This window comes from Spea bombifrons, chromosome 1 (assembly GCF_027358695.1).
Source record: "Spea bombifrons isolate aSpeBom1 chromosome 1, aSpeBom1.2.pri, whole genome shotgun sequence".
In the NCBI taxonomy this organism is placed as follows: domain Eukaryota; kingdom Metazoa; phylum Chordata; class Amphibia; order Anura; family Pelobatidae; genus Spea; species Spea bombifrons.
Genome location: NC_071087.1, coordinates 142,950,814 through 142,972,779, shown reverse-complemented (window position 1 = coordinate 142,972,779; position 21,966 = coordinate 142,950,814). Strand labels below are relative to the sequence as shown.

Below are 21,966 nucleotides of genomic sequence, written 5' to 3'. Positions count from 1 at the left end.
CATTATCTCATGGGGGGGCTCACATGCGTAAGTTAAAATGAAACTTTTTGGAGATGGTGCTCTTAGATCTTAGAGCCAATAATAGCTCTGAGATCCCCCCGCTCCCGACTCGATTTAATGGCTCAAATGAAACTCACCTTCCACCGCAATGGCTGTGTTGCATTCTTCAAACTCAATGGGACCTTATAGAAAACATGTTGCGTTAGTCTATTTGTAATCATGTCAAGCACACAATTCTTATTTCAGTCACTTAGAATCTCTTCTATTAATCATTTTATTGTTAATTATTGCACACAATTTTATAGGTTATGCGTCAGGGAACATTTCTATTCTTAGATACATTTGATCTGTATGCAACAGCGTTAAACATAAAGGAGACTATTTCACATTTGTGTTAAAAGAAAGCTGTAATGCAAACATATTGTTGGCTCGCCCTCTAGTGGATGTAAACACAAAGTGCAACCACACAACAAAAATGAACATCATTATGTGCACTAGTTCTGTGGGGTTTCTTCACTATTATAAAGGACCAACACTGGAAAGTGTCTAAAGAGAAAATAGCGAGTGAACTCTGCATAATCCATCATTCAACAAGTGATGAGACATTTAAGAAATCTTCCTGATTTGAACTATGCATTATATGGGCCACCCAAACTCTTCATGCAGCAGAAGTCAAACTCTCCAGACCCCCTGAATTTGAATACTGATGGTTTTTTTATTCATACCAGTAACGGAAGCATTTCCTTTTGCATTTGCTCTTTAGAACGGGGAAGGCAACAAAGTGCATTAAAGCAAAAACTTTTCCTGGTCGCTGAAACAAAATTTACTAAAAATATTGGGGGGTAGGGAGAGGGAGTGAGAGATCGAGAGAGTGTTGGGGTTTTAACTCTCCCTTCTCTGCATTATGAAGGCCAAACCCTAATGAGCTTCTCCTGTAGGAAGAGCTTGGTTGTCCTTGTATAATGTAAATGTAGGGGAAAGCACTAGTGTTGGCTCTTCTTAATAGAGAACCGAGGGGGGTTAAAACCACAAGTCTGCCTTTAGTAAACCAACCCCAAGGAGAAAAAAAACAAGCATTTTGGAGATTGTGACACTAAAAATGTAATTTACAGAATTTAACAGCTAAGGTCAGTGTAAAATAAGCTTTTTTTATTATTATTATTTTCTATTGCATCTCCTTTTTAATCCGAGTTGATTTATTGCTAATTTATGTAAGGGCCGAGAATTACTATTTCCTTGGAACAAATCAGTAAAATCTGAGGCAACCCGTGACAACGCGCAGTCTGTCCTAGCCTCGGGTTCAAGACACAGACACGCTCTAAAGATGCATTTTCCTAACAGGATTAAGCGGCGAGGGCTTTGTGGTCCTTTTCTCATCTCCTGCATGTGCTTCCCATGCCACGGAGAGTGGCGAGACCTTGCGTGCCTGGCACAGCGCCAGTTGACAGCCCAGCTGGATATCAGTGCACATCGTGACCTCCCTCCCGCGGCGTGTCACTTCGGAATCGTTTCCGCAATAGAAAGTTTATTCAACCTTTCTCTCGGAATTCAGTGGACCGGCCATAGTTGTGCTATTTAATCATAGCCCGACGGGTTATTTTTCTGACAGCGCTAAAGCCAGAGAGCAATTCCTAATGAACAGCTTGATAGGAGTGGAATTTCAAATGTTTTAGCCTCAATTAATTCCGCTGTCAAAACAAATGACTGCTCTTAGTGCCGCGGTCGGTCAGCAAAGGTCAATTAAGCGAGTACACAAACAAGCGGGTTTTCATCCCTTCATAAACTATCCACGCTAGGTTACAACCTAGATTTAAATTCAGTCTGTAAACCGGATAGTCAAATAAACAATACTTCATAAGACGCCGTCCATTTAACAAATGAAGCATACCATCTAGGATACATTTACTAAGGAACTTGACAACTAGTAAACTAAATATAATATAAATGGTCAGTTTGGCTCTTTTTCTAGAGGAAACAGCAAGAGATTGTATCAATTCTCAGCAAATCTCTACTAAGAAAAAAAAACCGTAGAGAGTGAAATAAAGCGCTATAATAAAAGAAACAATAAATAATAATAATAATAATAATAATAATAATAATAATATAAAAGAAGCTCTACTAAGAACCTCTGGAAGAGCAATACAACGACCTTCTAGGCTTGGAAAACATGTGAAACATAATATAGTTATTTTACAGAAACCCAACCAATTACTTCTGAACCACCGAACATTGCTACAGAATCTGATGGTGTTTTTATAAACCAATAAACACTCCACGCATATCTCTGAAACGGCCTCAAACATGCGAGGTGTCTGTGACAAAGAAAACACTCCGCTCCCTGAAGCACTGCACACCGCAATGCACACAAAAAGCATTCTGACATTTGCGTGTTTCCTTTAATTCAAGTAGAATGAACAAGCAGAGCCGTGGCGAGCAGAACAGCATGCTGTAAATGGGAACGGATACGTCAACATCAAATCGAGACAGTTTAACACCAACTGGTTTTATGGGGACTTTTGGGAATGAGAAAACATAAGCACATCAAATAAAATGTATCTGAGCATTAATGTGTTCAAACAAATCCACTGACCACCTGAAATCTTAAAAGAAAAATACATGTATACTTACCAGGTCTTTCTTTCCCAGTGGCTTTGCTCTCGGCAAACTTCTGTAACAAACTATCAACTGTAATATTTGCCATATTGTTTATAAATTCTTCATGAACCTGAAAAACACCCAATTGGAGGTCAATAAAACGGTGACAAAGCTCCTTCTTAGCTGAAGGTCACCAAGTCATGTCTAGGAAGTGCAGCAATATTCTGAAACGACAGATGGCATATAGAATCCCGGACTAGTACAAATCCAGCTTCAACACTCAGTCCATTGCAAAACTACAGTGGGACCATTAGCTTGCCCTGTTCTCCAAATGCTCCAGCTGAAGCACCATTCATGCACAAAATCCACACCAAACAGAACCCTTAGGCTGCATAGTGTCACTATATTATATTTAATACATATATTATATAGTTATTTGTAGCGGACTGAAAACCTACCTGGCCTATCTGAATGTGGACTTCGCTTACAGAGTGAGAGAGTGCCTCAATGATTTCTTTCATACGAATAAGATGCTTTTCTTCAATATCTTGGAATTTCTGTAGGACAAACAAAGTTAAATAGATTTCAGTTCTCAGTGCGTCTTGATTTTAAGATGAATACATGAACTTCCTTATAACCACAATACAGGAAGAGATATAGGCTTCCATATTGCCTCAGTTCAAGAATGAATCCAGCTGCGTGGGAATGCCTTAGGGGTGTATCTGGGATCATGCAAATGAATTGAAATGATCACTGCCAGTAAGAGGAGCATTTGAATTGACCTTTGTATAGCATCCAATATTTGTTACTTGAAATATTGACTATGCACAAGACTTCAGTTTTAAAAAGGGAATCTATAAACATACACATTATATATTTACACACACATATGAGTGTGCATGAATGAAAAATATATTTAGCATGAATATAGGTTACACATTTTAGAATTAGTTCAGAAACCTCAAGAAAAAAAAAAAGACAGGGCATTTAGTAGAGCCACGAACACCTTAAATCTCCAACTACAGGGTGATGTAATAAAAACAAGTCAACCAACTCATATGTCAAACATAAAAAAAAAATGTTTTTTGCTTATGTGTGTGTGGAGAATTTAATCCAACGCTTAATGTAGGGCAATTTATGTACACTAGAGGGAGTACTATATTAAAAGTTAGCCAAGAAAAATACACAATGAAACATAATCCTGGTTAAGACGCATTGCCATTCAGCACATAGCATGTCGGGTAGCAGTAGCTACAGGAAACATTAAGAGCAAGTCTGTGATTACAAGAAGATATTTTACAGCTACAGTTTTTAGGCGACAGTTCTGGTGCAAAGTTTAAATTAAAATTGCATAATTTCCATAGCATACAACAGGATTAACTTGAAAATTGGAAGAATCATTTGGCTATAACAGAAATACGCCCACTTTTTATACATAAGACCACTGCGTTAAGCATCGAGTTACATGGACAGCTTAGTGTCTCATACACCCTACCAACAGAAATTGCATTTTGAACTACTTTGTAAGTACTTTAAATATGCAGCTTTAGGAGAGGCTGCAGCTCCAAAGCTACAGAGCAAAGTCATCTCTGTGATCCTGTTTTTGTGCCGATTGGCTGCCTAAAGCAACCAATGGGAATACTTTCTGCACAAGCACACAGAGCGTGCCATTACACCACTGGGAGGCATGACACAGTGTATTAAATTATGATTAAATAACAAATTAGACTTTTTTGAATTCATGGAGTCTTTATAAACGTGTGTCCAATATGTGAATATTTACCATGTACTAATGTTTCTGTGTCTCTTCATTCAGGACCACTTCCCAGGTTGAAATATTCTCTTCAACAACCTAATACATGTTTTTGTTATCAATTAACAGAATGAGAGTGAAACTACCACGATAGGTATTTTGTTTGTGACAAAAAGAAGCCTGGATATTTTACATATTATGGCTCCCGGTCTCGGAGTAAACGTGCTCCTCCAGGGAAAGTCTCCCAAACAAACCCTTACCAGCAGTAACGGCAGGCTGGTGCCCAGTCAGGGTGGAAAAGAACAAGCAAACGTCAAATTGGGTAAACAAGGGGTTTTTATGGACAGGGACAAAAGTATATGTGAGTAAACACATATGAAGTACTGTGCAAAAGTTTTAGGTAGGTGAGAAAAAAATGCTGTAGAGTATTAATTCCTTTAAAAAAAGATGTTAATAAGTTTAGTTTTATCATTTACCAAAATTCAAAGTGATTGAACAGAAGAAAAATCTAAATCAAACCAATATTTGGTCTGACCACCCTTTGCCATTGTTGTTCTGTGGATTTAGGTGCCTTGGTTGCTTCTCTCTCTTCGTATGATCCCAGAAAGACTTGCTGATGTTGAGATCAGGGCTCTGTGGGGGCCAAACCATCACTCCAAGGACTCCTTGTTCTTCTTTACGCTTAATGGCTGTATGTTTGGGTTCATTGCTATGCTGCTGAATAAATTTGTGGGCAATCAGATGCCTCCCTGATGGATTATTATCTGCATGTACTTCTCTGCATTAAAGAAGCCATTACTTCTGACCAAATCCCCAATTCCATTCGCAGAAATGCAGCCCCAAACCTGCAAGGAATTTACACCATGCTTCACTGTTGGCTGCAAACACATCCTTGTACCGCTCTCCTGCCCTTTGGTGAACAAACTACCTCGTGGTACACCCAAATAGTTCACATTTTGACTTCAGCCCAGAACACCTGCTGTCATTTTCTGCGCACCAGTTCCTTTGTTTTTTCGTGAATAGAAGACCACTTCTGACCAGATGTCACTGGATAGTAGGTGGGGGTATCAGGGTCCCACTGGGTCCCAACTGCTAGACATGCTCAAATTGTGAAGGGAAGTAAGCGTTTACTTGGTAGATCACTGCATCTACGGTCCTCCACATTGCCTGTTTCAAAAGAGCTTGGGCAGAACATTTGGAAACCAGTCTGCCTTGACATTTCTGCCTAGGAGAGACTTGTTGATGCAGTATTCTGTTTCCTGTTGCTGTGCTCGGTCTTGCCATAGTGCATGACTTTTTGACATTAAACTGTCTTCAGTAACTTCACCTTGTGTGGCTAGAAGAACTGAGGCAAAGGGTGGTCAGACCAACTAGTGATTTGATTTAAGATTTTTCTTCTCTTGACTGCACTCAACAAAATGCAAGCTATTAAGTATTTTTGAAAGCATTCTTACTTTACATATACTTTTTAAACCTCCCTTTTAGTTTAAAGAAATTGTATTTATATAGAACATTTAAAATTGCAGCAATCCAGTTACAGGGTTACATAAAACAAATAAATATGAAAAAACAATGCTAAATATAGGGAATCAGACACTTTCATGTAGAAAGCAGAGGGTGATTTAATGCTTTCCGGCAGGTTATTCCACATTTGGTGAGCTCTGAAGTAAAGGCGACTCGACCAGGTAGACATTCTAGGAGACGCCGATTGACTGGACTCCGAGAGATGCATTGTCCATCACAAAGCATCCACTAGATAAGTAGCTGAAATGCTGGTTGGTCCCCAAAAAACAGACAGTGAATGGTTTCACCGGTATGGCTGCACAATTTCTTGGATTTCCTGTAATCTAGGGAGACCAATTTCAATTTTTATTTCCAGAACACTTTCTAAGCAGACATCTACTATTCGTAACAAGCAGGAAGTGGAGAGGAAGTGTGGAAATTGCCTCCTGACATCCGGTTAAAATGCAACTCCAAACATCTTAAGGGCAACCTACTACGGAATATGTCCTTTTAGTGAAAGTATTATAGAGCACAAAGGTAACAAGGAGTGACTAAATGCCCATCAACGCTTTATACACAACCCTAACAGGCAATTATAAGACTTTTCTTTTAATTATATGTGAAGACAGGTTTGAGAATATTAACTCCATGGGAAAGGGGAGACATTTCCCATGTGTTATAGTTAGTGCTACAAAATATTTCCCCATGCATTCCACACTTAATAGTAAAGTTAAAAGACCCCACTGCTTCAGTAATATATGTGGCTTTGCACATAAACCCATGGAAGTGACAATTTACCACAGGATTGGCACAAAGTCAATAATCATGCTAAAAAAACAAGCTCTATGTTGAAAATACACAAGTCCATGAACACCTGTACCTCTAGCGCTCCCGCGATGACGGCTACACCAGGGGTCAAAAAAATTTGGTTTGGATCTAGAAGTTCAAAAAGTTAGGAGACAGCTTTTTTTTTCTTATTCCCTAATAATAAGGTTTTTATTTTCCTGGCACCTGGAGTTTGCGGAGCCTTGCCATACACTAACATACATTTACACACTAACATCATACAGTAATAGAAACACGCTAATACCTTATGCTCACAAACGCCTTACAGAAACCAACATTCTACTCTCATCCACACACATGCTAACACCATACACTAATCCACACACTAACACAATATGGCCAACAACAATATCTTCTGCCATCACGAAGCAGACATCCTAAGCTTTCCTGCGGGGGGCGCGGTAGGCCGAGCGCCGGGCATCACGGGACCCCACTAGAAAGCATAGGGTGTCGATTCATAATGGCAATTCTGCAAAACCTTGGGCTCCAGAAAGTGGCAAACTGTGTCAGAGTTTGTTGAGCCCTGTGCTAACCACCCTTTACCTCCATCATAATTATTATGGCTGAGGGTGATGAGTGTTAAAGCCCACAAAACCAAACAAATTCTCTCCCCCCCTCTCTGGGGAAGGGTGCTATCAGAGGGGACTGCACATTTGATTTTGCAACCACAGATACCTGCATATCGGCACATATCAGTCGGCTTGTCTCACAGGCACGCTTTCACTTTTTTTTCGTTACCATGGTTTCAAGCTCACTTCATTGAGCAATCGCGACATAAAGACAGTGTTCACATTTTTAAAACTGTTGGAGAAGCTGACCAAACAGCATTTTCTACTCTTCTCTTTAGAGGAGGGCATGGCAAGGCCTTTCTCTTCAATTAAATTCTTCTGTACATTTAGAATATGCCTGTTGGCAGCTTCCGTTACACTGTAAACTTATACATTAATGCCTCTGTAAGATTAAACACAGTATCCATGCAGACCATAGGTTGACAAACAGAAAATATATATTTTTTGTAACAAATAGCTCGACAATCAATGGAATAAATAGGTAGAATACACATCAGAGATAACTAGGTGAGGACTCAAATGTCTTATTTTCTAATGCCAAAACCTAAAGAATGTTTGCAAGAATGTTTCCACGCAAAACAAACTCCAAAATGCATAAAAAAATGACAATTTTGGGGAGGAGAGAGACATAAATTGTAGTGGTTAATTTGTTGGTTTCCTACATAATTGAAGACATTTTCCTATGACTATAAAAACACGTTACAAAAGGGTGTGAATATCTACAATTATCACATGGTTGCCACCATGCCAAGTACATATTAAATTGGAGATTTAAAACAGCTATTGCACACTAAAATTACCCAAATGTATATATCTTACATGTCCACATTCAGAAATAGGACACTATCTGTTGTCATTATTGAGACGGTACAAATCTACTCCTCAAATATCCTTTTGCAGGTGAATAACAAATAAAAAGTCCTGATGCAGAAAGATATTAGGACTTAACCTGCCAGATACAAAAGAAAATAATTGTTCCATTTCAATTAAAGGAGTAATGTCGGTTATATCATATCTAGGTAAAAATTCTTATAAAGCAACTTAAAAAAATGGACGATTACAATATGGATGTCAGGAGCAGATATGAAAACCAAAATGTCCTGGTTTATCTTAAATGATTGCTCACATGTTACAGCCATAGCAAAAACATTGTTTGTGTTACCATAGTAACGAGAAAAATAAAAAAACAAACAATCAGAGATACTTCAATGCTAGTGAATTTGAGACAAACACATTAACAAAGTCAGTTTTGTAGTCTGGCCAACGGAACAGATTCATTCTCACTGTTGTAGTGTAAAAAAAAAAAAAAAAAAAGTAAAATACTTCCATGCTTTTTTTTTTGTTTTTTTAAGAGATCCAAAATCCTTTGTGAATGTAACATTTGAACATTTGGGCAGTTATTAGCATTCTTAAGCACACAGGAGAATGTCTGGAATGTATAAGAACGGGGAGAATGCCAATTGTTACAAGATGTGGCGTTACTTCGCTGTGTGAAAGGCTTTTATTACCAAAACCGACCAATGTAACCATTAACCTTTAATGACCTGAAATAATCAGTCGAAGATTTTTTTCCTGTTAAAACCATTGCAGGCCAAAGAAGCTTCTTGGGAGCATTGCCTGACAGTGCTTTAAAGGTCTGAAAAGGTCACTGCATGAAAAAATATACATACATTCACACTTCCCCGTTTCACAGGCAGCAAGAACACAGCACGGCCCTCTTCGTATGCATTTTATTTATAATCATTTTACATCCTGCAACTTACCCCGATTACTGCTTCACGTAGCTACCACGGCCTGTGTTAACCCCTCCTTTCGTCTAAATCACCCACGTAATTCAAACTAGAATGTAAGCTTACCAGCAGGGCCCTCATAAGCCCATCATTCTTGCTAGGAATTATGTCTGAAAGTCCCGTGAGGCTAAGTTACAAGTTCAAAGACAGAGTCCTCAACTCCTGCTGAATCTGTATGTCTAAGGGGATTTTTATTATGCATTTGTTATCCCCCTATATTTATACTGTGCAGTGCTATGGAATAAGTTAGCGCACGACCCATCCTATACTGGAAAGCTTTTTCCATATTTTTATGATCTGCTTGTTCGCCCATGCAAATTATAAAGTAGGAAAGATATGGCTTTTCTTTATTATCACATTCTGATGTATAATACAACATTTAGTGTGAATAATATATTGTATGATTTCAGTACAATACAGGGGGCTCCACCATGCATTTAACATAACAAGGCTGGAGTATTATTAACTACACAGACCTGCACAAAAATAGTATGTCACCGATATAATAGTTTATGTTTAGGCGCCGGATACAATATGACATCCATTCCAGGTCCGAAAGGACTTACCTGGCTGGTCTCTTCCATTTTCTGCTCAAAATCAGATTTTACCGCAGCATATTTCTCAACACATCGTTTATAACTCTCTGTAGCTTTCCCTGTTTTTATAGCTGCCTAAAAGAAAAAATATTTAAGAAAGATTTTAAAGGAAATCAGGGACTTGGTTAACGGGTATATACGAAACAATGTAATATATATAAAAAAAAAGCTAAGGGAGAAGAAGCAATGAAATGATTCCCCTCCATGGTAAGAAATACAGCCGTATTAGGATTAGAAAGAACTCACCAAGATCGGGGTACTCTGACATAGCGGCAGAAAGTAGTATATGACTGTCATTATTGACTCATGGAATATAGTGGATGCATGGAAGGATAACCCAGCAGAGGTGGTTAGTTTCTTTGTTTAATCATTCAATGAGTTATTCCGAGATTGATTTAAATGTGTTTCTTTGTCCATGCCTTCTGTATCTGTTCTGGAGAAACTCGTGAGTGAGGGTCCTGTGTTTAAGTCCCTTTGTTTTCAAGAACTGTTTGCCGTTTTATTTTTCTTTTGTATGTCTTGTTAACGGGTGAAGTTAGTAAATCCAGAGGCCTGGTGCTATTAACCCCTTCATGCCCACGCCCTCCACACAGTCACGGCTTGGCAAGTAGTCCTGACCGTGACAATGACCATATAGCACGACAGAAATATTTATGCTTCAGATACAACTAAATAGCATTTGCAGCATGTATTTGCTGGGTGCGTGCTTTGCCGTTATACATTTTAATTCCTGAGTTCCCTAGATTGCAATTAAACCTGGTTAATAAATCTAGTTATTTGGGGTCCTACAGCAGGGGTGGCACTGGTTTCAACTACCGTTCCCACTTCCATTGGCAAAAACACATACAAACAGCTGGGTCTGAAAGGTATTCTTGCGTTTGCAAAAATCATGATATAAACCATATATACATTTGATGTACATTGAGTTTATATATACATATGAACTTTAATCATAATATGACAGGTCCATTTAAATGTTTGTGGTGTTCATTTTGGGGGATTCTGCATATGCCCCTTTCTTCATCCACTAGCTAAACGCCCTACAGGAGATCCCTGCATGCGATACGCTCAGCTTCCGCAGTGGCTCCGGTGCGTGGAAAGTGCTCCGATTAATATCACCGGGAGTCCTTTCCAGCCTCCGATTGCCTGCCTTAAGCAGCCCATTAGTGCCAAGACACATGGGACAATACGGCAGGAGCGCTGCGGCAGGACTGCCTCATCTGTGTCAGGTAAGTGTTTTTTGTGTTGGAAGGGACACTCCAACCGTCATATTCACTGTAATGTTGATGACAGGTACTTGGCCCCTTTGCATGGTCCGTTTCACAAATTCCCAGCTGCTGCATTGTAGCAAAGGGTGTGAACACAATGGCCTCACTGATTTAAGCCTGAACAACTAGTTCATGCAACGCAACACCCTTATTATCATTAAGTATCCCAAGTGAAGGCACACCCTGCAGTGCCATTGTACGGATATCTCCCATAAAACGTTGCAAAAAAGAAAGCTTTAACAAAAATATTCCAGGTCATAATTTATACCATTAATGGACGGGATGAAGATCATCTTTGCAAACAATATCCAAAAAGTAATTTTGTACCATTAGAAGAAAGCACTAACGGATATTACCATTACTATGATTTATAGCTGAAGTGATTATATGCCGCTCATTGTTATTAAAACATACGGAACTGGCCAGGTTACCTTTTCTATCTCTTTCTGTGCGGCTCCCTCCTTTTTTAGCCTCTCCTGCTCCACACATTTAATATTATAAGTCTCCTTGGATTTCTGGAGGGCTTGAGTAATGCTCTGGATATTTTGCACGGCCTCCAGGGTTCCTGATACTTCCTCTTTTGTCTGAAAAGTTTGAAAATATATTGCCAGTTTATTAAGTATAAATTATAAAATAATAAAAATAACGCATATCCGCAACAACAAACCTTTTTGTGTGTTTTAATTTGTTCATCTCCATACTTCTGAATCTCTTTCATGAGCTCCTGTAGCTTTCTCACAAGGTCGAGGTGACACACGGCCAATTTTTCTGTAGATGTTTTAAATATATCCCAGACCGGTCCAAATGTCCTGCAAAATTTATAATATGACTTTTTATTATTAGCCCTTCCTTTCCAAAGGCGGTAAATTACTAAAAACATGGAAACCCACCCAAGCTGTGTATAATTGCTTGCAGACTTGGCAAGTTTGGTCATTGAGCGAGAATATGCCTCTTCAATTGTTGACCTAAAAAAGTAAAAAAAAAAAAGGAAGAAACAAACGATTAAATGTTAACACCTGTAAATTACAAGCAAAAGAAGAATAGTGGACCGAGTTTACAAGATTTCAATCAAAGTGAATGTTCAGGTTCAACATCTGAACTCTCTCCTGTTGGTCTACCAGATCACTAAATGTAATATAGATGCAAATGTATTTCTGTAAAAGTTATTTAAGAGATATTTAAGAAAGCGATGTAGTAGTCATTTGAGTACATTCACATACATAGATGTAAATACATCTGCCAAAAAACTACACTACAGAGCCAACGTTAAACATTGTGTCAAATCTCACTCTCTGTATGGTTTTCTTTTATTGTTTAAGTTAGTTTGGGGGAAATGGGGATTAAGGGGCTAATTAATGGGGGGTTGATTTTAGGGGGAAAATATCCTATCCCATATACAGTTCCACTGAAGATAACATGATCGGTTCAGATTACAGCATTTGATGGAGATCGGTGGAGTTTCTGCTTGATGTGGGTTATGGTCAGCAAGTTAAAAAGAACAAAAATAGCTACAACTAAAAAACTCATTTTTAACTATTATATATTTGTTGGTTTATATTTTTCATTATAAATGATAGGTCAATCCATAGTTATTGTTCCATAGAACCCTACCTAACAAAAACTGCAATGCATCTGATGACACCGGCAACAAGAACACGTGAACGCGTGGATTACGTCGGAGTGACACAGCTAACTAAACTATAGGTTTTACATGGCTACACCCAAATAAAACTGATTTGGCAAAGAACACCTTCATCTAACCTATGTAAAATATTTACGCTCGTTGCTCAACAACTGCCTATTAAATTAAGTGTTCAACATATTAAATCCTGTATATGGTGCCATCTATCCCAGAAAGTTAAACTATGCAGGGGTTAAATATTACAATAGAAGAGGACAGTCATGCAATCATCTATCCTGCCAACAATTCAGCTTGAGAGAAACAAACAAGATACAGCTGGTGTTACAAAGCTGGAGCTGTACTCGGCCCCAACGGAGAAGCACAAGAGGCTGACACGAACCTCTCCGGGCAAACAATGCGTTCATCATATACAGGACAAGGGGACATTTTTTATTTTTTAAAATCTTTTAGCCAATTCCATTTTCAACAATATTCAATATATCAAAGCTAAATTAAGGCTATACCATTACTCCTATGGTTGGATGTAAAAAAAAAAACATTCCATGCAATAAATATAGATATAGGTGCAAATCAATAGTCTTTGATGTTGGTAATATGATGTCTTGTCCCAACTGGGGGGGAAAAAATGAAAACATACCTCTCTCTTATGAAGTCAGACAATTCTTTTGTTGAGATCTGCCCATGCTTCATGTTGTGATATAGCACATCAAACCCATTGTTCTTTTCCCCCTATGAAGAATTAAAATAAATGCATAAGCGGTCTGTTACTGTGGCAGGCAAGTAAAAGGATTAGAGACAATTATATAATCCTAACAACGCATGCAAATCTCATATCTGAAACACAGGTATAGGAACCCGGGATAGATCCTAATGGATCTTTTACCTTTCGATGAACAGGAGTGGGTAGAGATCTTCATATGGACCCTCCTATAAACAATAGCCAGGGCTTCTAGCACCAGACCCCATCCACACAACCCAAAATGCCTTACCATTTACATAACACTTAGTAACACTTGGGGGTTGATTAGGGTTTTTTAACGGAAAGTTCATAATTTATTATGCAAGTTGAAAGGCAAACCTCTACTTTTGTGAATAGCCCATTCATAGAGAAACTCTTTATACCAGGAGTAGGTCAAATCTCACGAGCCAGAACGAGGTCACGGGAGCTACGTCAAAGAAATCTGGATGTGATTTTATAATTTAGGTGATATGACATCAGATATAGATGTCAGATGTCATTTTAGAAGCGGGACCAGGCTGATGAATTTCTCTGCATTAAAAGTTAGCAAAATATAAATACATATATTTTATTTTATTTTAAACCCCGTTAATTGTGTGTTTCAGATTATATTAGACTAGAGACTGACAGACCAGAGGAACGGCCCACTAAAACCTGCATCGATATGAGCTCATGGTGAATAACTCATCAACCAGGGTATTGGCTAAAGTCAGTAAGGAAGAGTGCTCCATAATTAGAGTACTAAAGCATGCAGTTAGATGGTTTTATAGGATCCTGTTTAACAAAGAGGGGCAAGTTGACAATATCAACCAATGCAATTAGTAAAATAAGGTTAGAAGCCGTTATCACTCGAGATAATGAGGGGGGGGGATATTTCATTGACCAGTTACTGGTAAAAAAGTGAGAATAAAAGGTCAGGGTTTTTTTTGTGCGTCTCCCGTGTAAAGAAAACCTCCAAACCTAACTTAAAGCACATTGAAGTTCATTCTGAATGCTTGCTGGAGCATTTTACAGCAGAGGTCAACAAATTGGGTTTGGCTTTAGGATCGAACCAAAATAACGCAGGAGACAGTTTTTCCTTCCCCATTCACCTTTTTTATTTTCATCTACTTAACATTTTGGTTATAGATCTTCTAAAGATCTCTCCTTTCTATGGTGATGCCCACCCATCGTATGTTCCCTTAAAATAAATATAAATAAAATATATATGTATCATAATTAAGAGATACATCTCATTCTAAAGATAAAGATCTCACAAAACATATGAGGAAAAAGTACATTAAATACATTAAATTATTGTACATAACATAATAAACTGATATTTCAACACATTAGATTATCTGTAAATATTGTTACTAAATTAATTGATAGATACATCAACATACACTCACACAACACTTTAAGATCACACACATTAACACATCACTACCAAACATACACCAACACACTAACTGGCATCATACATAGCCATTCACACAGAGGGACTAACAGTACAGTGTATACACACACACACATATTTACAAACACACTGACTGACACCACACACACACACACACACACACACACACACACACACACACACACACACACACACACACACACACACACACACACACACACACACACACACACACACACACACACACACACACACACACACACACACACACACACCTCTCTCCTTACTTCCTTAAACCTGTTTGCACTGCATGCAAGCTGTCCACCGCTGCCTCTCGGGGGAACGTAACGCAGGTGCCCGGGGGCCATGCCCCCCCCCCCACAGCACCTGCCTCAGCTTCCCCCTATAGCCAGTCCTCAAAACCAATACCAGACATACCGCCCATGTGCCAGAAAGTGATTCCTAGGCATCATTGCACCCGGTGCCTGAGATTTGCAGAGCCCTGGTTTACAGCAAGCAAATACAGCATGCAATCAGCTTAGTTGAGCTCCCATTTATCAGTTTGAAGCCATTGAGGTCGAGTGGCCGTCAGTTACGAGCATGTGTCAACATGCCTTAAAATGCACTCTATCGCACCGACTCCAATGTGCAGCCAAACTATACGCACAGGGATTAGACGGTGCCTTAAATGGCTCACTCTGGGGTTACTTATTAATTATTTGTAGAATTCCTGGAAACAATTTCTCCATAGCACAGCACCCATTTTCTAACATTCTTTTTCCACATGAATGAAACGTATCAACTGCGTCATTTGTGAAAACATGTATTTACTAACAGAATCAGCGTTCATATCCAAACTGGTAATCGGTGTCATTCAAATCAATGGTATGTAGTCCAACTGAGATAAGTGGCGTTTTATTTGTTTGCAGAATAAATCTCAGCTGATTAGTATCAAGGAGCCTGTGGTGGGATCTCTCTGACAATTACCGGCGTCACAAACTGCTTCCACAGGGGGCATGAGTATGTTAAGACACGCAAAATAAATAAAAACATATTGTATCCCCTAAAAAGTAAGTAAAATAACAGGGTAATAATAAACAGCAGCAAAACTATAAAGCAGAGAGTGCGAAACAAGGAATGGCTTGGTGTATATTTTTAAGGGGTTCCCTCAAGTTTAATTTAGTCTACAAGAACATAATGTGTCATAATAAAAACAAGACAGCTACGTATGTCTCTCTCTAGCTTCCCCGGGGACCAAGCATTCATGGAAGGCAGAGATTCTTTTCCCTTCTAAGATGATCACTGCCAAGGTGTCTCACGGGTCACACTTGCCATGCGCAAGCGTCTCCATAAGCAGGCAGGCACAGCTGTCGAGGAAACCCTGCCAAAGCCAGCAGGGAATAGAAAAATAGAACGCGTGTGAGAAAGCAACCTGCTTAGTGCGACAAGGAACGCGTGATCATATAAATCATACGTGTTAAAATAACTAAACTTCATTTACATTATAATAAGAAATGCAGGAATGATTACGCCACGTCAGCTTAACCACTTACATGCAGGACAGGAATACTTCGCAAGAAGCTTTTTTTCCCTACGGGATACATTTGCTTTCATATGAGAAAACACGACGCTATCCCCGCTGATCCGAGTCCGTCCTGTTGTGGCTCAGACTGGTATTTGACATTTCTGCTCGGTGCAAAATCTGCCTGGGGGCCAAGCTGTCCACCACTTAACCTCTGAAGGACATTTTCTCATGTTAGTGTGATCACCGTACTGATCACACTATATATATCATATATTTCAGCCACATCCATTGCCAACAGCCGTGTAAAATCAAGCACATGGACAGCCATCTCTATAGACAAACACTGGCAGTAGATTGGGTCGTATTGAAGAGTTCAGTCACTTGGAACGTGGCTCTGTCATAGGATGCCACCTTGGCCACAAGTCAGTTTTTGAAATGTCTGCTCTGGCCCACTGTAAATGCTTTTATTGAGAAGGGGAAGCCTCTAGGAATAACAAAAGGTTGAGGGGCTGCTGAGTGTGTTAAAAACTGCATGTTCTCTGCACTACAGAATTCTAAACTGCCTCTGGAAGCAACATCAGCACATGTCAGGAGCTTCATGAAATGGTTTTCCATGGCCGAGCAGCTTCACACAATGTACAACGGCAAGCTGTGGCTGGAGTGGTGTCTCTGGAGCAGGGGAAGCATGTTTTCCGCGTTGACAAATAGCACTTCACTTTCTGACGGTCTGATGGAGGAATCTGGGTTTGGCAGATGTCAGAATGCTACCTACCCGAAGGCATAGTGCCTACCGTAAAGCTTGGTGGACAAGAGCTAATGGTCTGGGGCTGTTCTTCAGGGTTCAGGCCTCTTAGTTCTGTTGAACGGTAATCTAAATGCCACAGCATGATAAGCTTGGCGTGGAGGAATTTGAGTAGCCTGGACAGAATCCTGAACTTTACCCCACTGAAAACCATTGGGATGAATTGGAAGGATGACTTTGAACCAGGCCTTATCATCTAACACCAATGCCCGACCTCACAAATGCTCCCTTGGCTGAATGGGCACAAATTCCCACAGAAGCCTTCCTAAATGAGTGGTGACTGTTATAGCTGAAACAGGGAGAGGACAACTTCACATTAATGGTTTTGGAATGGGATGTTCAGCAAGGTCATACATGTATGATAGTCAGGTGTCCCAATACTTTTGTCCATATAGTGTGTGTTAGCAGGTTGAAGTAAAAGGACATGAGACCAAGTACTACCACACTCTCACTTGGTTAGTAGATATATCTTGAAAGACTGAACCATTGCTTAAGGTCTACATTTTACATATGTACGCAATAAACCTACATAACAGTTTACAGATTAATATAAGCAATACATATATGGCCAACTTTATGTATATACCACAGGGAATGGTGCTGTAACTTCCTTTGGACCCCTTTGGCTGAAGTTTATAAAGAACAGTTTGGTGCTTGAGGCCTGGAGTTGAGCCTCACAATGTATTTTTGAAAGCCCAGCTTGAGAATTGGACTCATTGAAGAATGGGGTACACAAAATTCCTGGGCTGGGTGTACACTCCTGATAGAGAGAGATACCGACCACACCTCACCGACAAGGCCAAAAACATATTCCTGGTTGTTTTGGTTCCAGACTGGGGGACTTTTCCTCTAATGGCACAGCTGAAAATATGAGACTTTTCTAGAAGGGGATAGCACAGGCTATTTAAATACTATCCATTTAAGTGCTGTCCAACCTCATTATATATAAATATATATATAATAATCCTTTCAGTGGGTAAAGCACTAGTTGGCTGTTTGTATCGAGCTAGCTAAGCTAACAGCATCACATCAAAATAATAAAATATTCAGACTGTAATAAAAAAAACAAAAACAAAAAAAAAACGGGCAGCTTCTCTCCTATAGCGACCAAACTTTTCATTCATCTACATGTATCTCACACATTGGCGTTAGAAGCAGTTTATCTACTACACTGCATCTGTAATTTAGCCTGCAAGTGGATGATTAAGCAAACGTAAATACAAAGCTTCTAGAACAAGTATTCACAGTATACGGTCTAAAGGGAAAAGGTGTGCCTTTTCTGATTATTAAAAACTCTCCTTAGCAGGACCCCCATTCTCGGTAAGGAATCTGTCACAACAGGGCACGCCAAATCCGGTGCACGGCCCCTGGGGCACGCCAAGTCTGGTGCGCGGCCCCCGGGGCAATCCAGTAACTGATTGCGTGAGGTAAAAGGGAGATCGCTACTGTAGGTAAGGGAGGAGAAGGAGGGGAGAGTAGGAGAGATGAGAAACAGAGGGAGAGGAGCAGAAGGTGATAGAAAGTGAGTAAGTGTATATGTATGACGTTTGAGTGTGCGCAACGTCATACATACACACGCACTCCCTTCCTCTCACCTTCTGCTCCTCTCCCTCTCATCTCTCCTAGTCTGACATTGCAGCGTGTGCGTGTGTTGGTATAAGCATATGGTGTCACAGCGAGTATGTTAGTGTATTAGGTTAGTAGCAGAGCCCAGGTTTGGGGGGTGTCACAGAAATACTGGTCCCAGAAGCCGTTAACCCTAACCTCACCCCTGCCGCCACAAACACTATACACACTGTTAAAGACCCGACTCTTTGCACCTATTGTTTCACGTGTCAATACTGATGGAGAAACAAGGCGCTGTTAGAGTTCAGTCCTACTAGAACGCAAGCATACAAGTAGGGCTGCAACAACTAATCGATAAAATCGATAATAATCGATAATGAAATTCGTTGGCAACGAATTTCATTATCGATTAGTTGAATCGATTATTATCGATTATAAAATGAGGGTTTTTTCAGAGCAAACGCTCTGAAAAATCCCCCTCATTATATAATCCGTTTAGTCTGACTCACCGTCTCACAGCAGCAGCTCCTACTTACTCCCCCTCCCTGTAATCACTGTGACAACTGGCCCCGCCCCTTCCTTCTCCAGGCCAGAACCACATGGCTGTGACACTCATCTAACTGTAAGTATATGTATATATATATATATATATATATATATATATATATGTATATATATATATATATATATATATATATATATATATAATGTGTGTGTGTGTGTATATATGTATATATGTATGTAATATATATATATGTATGTAATATATATATATATATATATTTGGGCTACTGAAAGTTAGGGGAGGTGGGGGTTAATTTAGGGGCAGTTATGGTTAGTGGGGTGTTTAGGGTTAATTTAGGGGCAGTTATGGTTAATTGGGTGTTTAGGGTTAATTTAGGGGCAGTTATGGTTAATGGGGAGTTTAGGGTTAATTTAGGGGAATCTAAATCCTGGGGGTATAAGGCATATACAGTATATAAGGCATATGTGGGGAGGGCAGTGTGGCATGTCTGGGGAGGACGGAGTGGTGTATCAGGGTGTATAAGGCATATCTGGGGGTAGAGTGGCATATCTGGGGGTAGGGAAGTGGCATGTCTGGGAGGCAGGGTGGCATGTCTGGGGAGGATGGAGTGGGGTATCAGGGGATATAAGGCGTATCAGGCACAGTGGCAGATGTGGGAGGCAGCGTGGAGTGGCAGATGTGGGAGGCAGCGTGGAGTGGCAGATGTGGGAGGCAGCGTGGCATATGTGGGAGGCATTGTGGAGTGGCAGATGTGGGAGGCAGCATGGCGTGGCATATGTGGGGAGGGCAGGGTGGCATGTCTGGGGAGGATGGAGTGGTGTTTCAGGGGGTATAAGGCGTATCAGGCACAGTGGCATGTGGGGGGTAGAGTGGAGTGGCAGATGTGGGAGGCAGCATGGAGTGGCAGATGTGGGAGGCAGCGTGGTGTGGTATATGTGGGAGGCAGCGTGGCATATGTGGGGGGGCAGCATGGCATGTCTGGGAGGCAGCGTAGCAAGCCTGGGCTCAAATGTGCATATATTGGGGGGCTGGTTGGGAAATAAAGACAAGAAATGTTTTATCAAAGTTTTTTTTTATTCTGCTGTTTGTATTTAACATCATTTGTTTAGTAAATTATTTTAAATAAATGAAAAATTTACATTCATTTTTTTATCCGATTAATCGATTAATCGAAAAAATAATCGGCCAACTAATCGATTATTAAAATAATCGTTAGTTGCAGCCCTACATACAAGGCAATGGAGCAACCTTTCACATTCACGTAGACATTCGTGCCCTCTCACCGACACAGGGGCAGTGAATCAAAGATTTAATAAATTCACTAGATAGGGTGAGGAGGGTGCCGAGGGTCTTTCCACATCAGCAGGGGAGGGCTGGCAACTTCTGGCCGGGGGGGGGCAGGGAACAGGTAAAGTTAAGTTGCTCTATCGGCCACTTGCAACACCCCACTCCGCGCATGTTAGTAAGACACAACACAGAACAGTAGCCAGTCCTTCATCTATTGTGCTACGGTAAAAGGAAAAACAAATCCACATGTCAATTTCTTGGCTTACTTTATGGTATTGTGAAGTTCCTGTGAGTAAAGGAACCAAGTTGCACATTTCTTGCATATTCTTTAGCCTGTACGTCAAGTACGTTTCGAAAAACCAGAGACTGTCACGCATATAACGCTGTAGGGAATATATATCCCATGAATTATACATATTAGGTGCTCTGTCACTGATAAGGGATGGAAATAAATTATCAGCAAAAAAGCATTTCACAAAAGTATCAACAGGAAATGGAAAGAGAGCCTCCCTCCCATGAATAGAAGTTTTATTTCAAAGTGATTGAAAACACACTGTGATTGTGGATTCCACATATTAACCCTTTCACACCAGAATGTACCCCACTGCCTACAAATTCATCCAAGTCTATAAGTCCAGGTGACAAAATGTATTTCCAGCATAGTTTATTCACAAAACTACTATGAATACCATTTTCTCATGTATACGTATATAAACCCAAATTTTCAGGGTTTCTCCAAAAACAGGAAAGTACCACTGAGTGTTCCCATCACTTATAGTCTTCACTGATGTACCAAGAGTATAATCGATGCATACTGAGAAGCCACAGAGAGCAACTTCCTTATAGTCTTCTGGACTTCCACACCAGAGTCATCCAACCATGTCTGCATGTACCTTTCTTTGTGCATTGGGGCACAATCATGCTGGAATGGAAGAGGGCCTACCAAAATGTCTTGGTATGCTGAAGAGGACATAGATGTGCCCCAGTGCACAAAGCAAGGTCAACCCCATCGAACACCTTTGGAATGAACTGGAGTAGAGATTGCGAGCCAGGCCTTCTCATCCAACGTCACTGCCTGACCTCATAAATGCTCTACTGGAGGGATGCAAAGAATCCCACAGAAATGCTACAAAATCTTGTGGAAAGCCTTCCCAGAAGAGCGGAAGGAGTTACGTTACAGCTACAACACAGGACCAACTTCATATTAATGAATATGTATGTAGAATGTGATGCCAAAAAAGTCCTTGTACTTTTATCCATATAGCAAGATTATATATATCTATATTTTATAGATATATATATTATATAGATATATATATAGAAATATATCTATATATGCCAACCGTGTACAATGTACTCGACAGTAAAAGCATGTTAGACAAATCAGTGGGTCCAGAGATAAGGGGACTGTTGTGGGTATAAGCAAATATATAGCAGACTCAGCTACTTCATGGGTCAAAGCACATCCTTCCCTGCTGGTCACAAACCCAGCTTCCTCTGCATGGCTGTCCGAATACATCTGGATTCGCACTGGCCACGTCGCTCACATATTCACACAAA

General features: G+C 40.1%; 1 protein-coding gene across 1 annotated transcript in view; it reads right to left on the bottom strand.

Annotated features, from left to right (window-relative positions):
- The window catches only part of FCHO2 (FCH and mu domain containing endocytic adaptor 2), a 42,928-nt gene that overhangs the window by 15,600 nt on the left and 5,362 nt on the right, over nt 1-21,966 (bottom strand). The window contains exons 2-9 of the mRNA XM_053475518.1: nt 13,200-13,291; nt 11,811-11,885; nt 11,588-11,729; nt 11,352-11,504; nt 9,623-9,727; nt 3,054-3,152; nt 2,629-2,725; nt 138-182 (exon numbers count right to left, since the gene is read on the bottom strand). Of these exons, the coding sequence (XP_053331493.1) occupies nt 138-182; nt 2,629-2,725; nt 3,054-3,152; nt 9,623-9,727; nt 11,352-11,504; nt 11,588-11,729; nt 11,811-11,885; nt 13,200-13,291 (808 nt within the window). The remainder of the gene's footprint in view (nt 1-137; nt 183-2,628; nt 2,726-3,053; nt 3,153-9,622; nt 9,728-11,351; nt 11,505-11,587; nt 11,730-11,810; nt 11,886-13,199; nt 13,292-21,966) is intronic.